Source organism: Haliaeetus leucocephalus, unplaced genomic scaffold (assembly GCF_000737465.1).
Source record: "Haliaeetus leucocephalus isolate CR32 unplaced genomic scaffold, Haliaeetus_leucocephalus-4.0 Scaffold182, whole genome shotgun sequence".
Classification (NCBI taxonomy): Eukaryota; Metazoa; Chordata; class Aves; order Accipitriformes; family Accipitridae; genus Haliaeetus; species Haliaeetus leucocephalus.
Genome location: NW_010972618.1, coordinates 244,880 through 246,929, shown reverse-complemented (window position 1 = coordinate 246,929; position 2,050 = coordinate 244,880). Strand labels below are relative to the sequence as shown.

At 45.0% G+C, this 2,050-nt stretch overlaps 1 protein-coding gene across 1 annotated transcript in view; it reads right to left on the bottom strand.

The window, feature by feature from the left end:
• Window positions 1–181, bottom strand: part of LOC104829948 (rho GTPase-activating protein 39-like) — a 41,029-nt gene extending 40,848 nt beyond the window's left edge. Inside the window, exon 1 of the mRNA XM_010564523.1 lies at window positions 131–181. Within this exon, the coding sequence (XP_010562825.1) occupies window positions 131–144 (14 nt within the window). The 5' untranslated portion in view covers window positions 145–181. The remainder of the gene's footprint in view (window positions 1–130) is intronic.
• Between the last annotated feature and the right edge of the window lie 1,869 nt (window positions 182–2,050).

Below are 2,050 nucleotides of genomic sequence, written 5' to 3'. Positions count from 1 at the left end.
CTTGGCAGTGCCTCCAGTGGTACTACGTTCAACAGACCCTCCATCCCGAGAAACAGGTAGAACAGCAATAAAAGAAGGATGCAGTCACTCCCTGTAGACACAATTGAATTGTTTCTTGCCGCGGACTAACCTTTTGCAGGTCATATGCTCATTTCTTCAGCATCCCCAAGGAGGTTGGTAGGATAAAAGATTCCGTGTTTTCACTAAATCTTTTTCTCTCAGTTGATGGTAGGCTGTCAGTCCAGCAGGTCGGGGAGATCTGGGAAAGGGTGATCTCAAAGACAGTGACATAGGAAGAAGCTGCAAGACTTGAGTGCCAGAAAATAAGGAAAACCAGAGTGCTCATAGAGACTCTTCCTTTTAACTCTCCAGGTGGTGAGGAAAGGAGGCAGGGAGGCTTTTACAGTTAATTGCTACAATTCTGCAAAAGAAAAACCAACTCCCTGGGGGACAGGAGATTGGCCTGGCAAAACAACTTGTTCCTCTAGAGAGATGAAACTGGACGACTGCACGATTGTGACTTGTGTACAACAAGAACCAGAGCTGGGGACAGATCATGACCCTTGTCCTCATCCACTGCAGTGCATCACAGATGCTCAGGCTCGAGAGGAACCACCCAAGCACAAGCCCAAGTCCCACCTTTTCCACAGCTCCTCAGCAGGTGCCAAAAGACCTGCTGATGGTATTTCTGACACTCTTCCAACTCGAAGGAGATTCATATGGGCGTGCTAATGCAGCTGCGAAAAGGTGGATGTGCACTTGGGGGTTTTAAATGTGGCTAAATTCAACTACTGACAAGAATAGCTGAACAGAAAATTTGAATACACAGCGGTTATCTTGCTTAAATGACCAAGAGATAAGTAAAGAAATTTTGCAGACCAGAGCCTGGCCCAGATCATGTTTAATTGGCAGCAAGTTCTCCCCTTGACCAAGTCAGCCTGAAATAAACACTTAAGCTTCTGTGCATAGCTGAAAGAGTAAATATGTGTCATCTGTTTGTCCTGGTTTAAGGGGAGGAGAAAAAAAAATAATTCAGACTGGGCTTTGTTATAAATAGCACAAGAGAGACAGCTCAGCTCAGAAGGTGGCTGCAGAGCTGGCAGTGCTAGACAGGATCTCCAGAACAAAACAAAAAAAATTCCAGGAAATCCCCAGTGTCACTTCTCCCCACAATTGATTTAAAAAGGAGCTTATCCCTTGCACTTGGTACATGAGGAAGAAGAAACTTCCTGGCTATGACGGGGGGAAAACACAGTTATTAACAGCACCACAATGAGCAAGTATCAGAAGTTATGCTGCAGCCCTGGAAGATCTTGGCTGGATCTTGAAAATATCTGTTGCCGTAGCAGTAATTGCTATACATGGTAACAGTGAACAGAGTGTGAGAACAATTTACTTTTTGATTTGGTGCCCAAAACAAGTCCCTTTTGTTTTCTCTCACCAAAACCTCAAGCATTTATTAGCTTGTGTTCAGTCCAAAACTGAGCTTTTCACTTTCAGCAGTGGCAAGGAAGGCAGCAGAAAAGGGGCAAATTCAGAAAGACATCAAAGCTGGCAGTGCTCTCTCCATCCTTCTTTTACAGCATAGCCGATGGATTGGGGCAAAGATCTGGACCATACTCAACTTCCCTTTATATTTGATGCCCACCTAGATGGTCCTCATCTGCCTCCAGTACATAGTATTTGCCACTGATTTTAAAAAAAAAAAAAAAGAGAGAGAGAGAAAAAAACAGAGGCACTTATTCTACTTCCAGCAGTTAGAAGCCAGGACTCCTCTGAGATGGGATGACCTGATGCTCACTTAATAGTTAATATGATACCAGACCACAGTGGTGGTGTGACTTTTTCATTCTGTTGTCTGCTCCCCTCTTTGCCGTTCACAACCTCCTCTTCCCTTCCTGCAGTGCTGCCAAACACCAGCTGATACTTCTGCAGAAACACTTGTTACCCCCAACCTCATTCCTGAATTTCAGTGCTCAGGATTTCTTACCTCATTTACTCAGAGCCCATCACTGTGCACGTGGATCGTGGCGCACACTGCCCCAGCCAT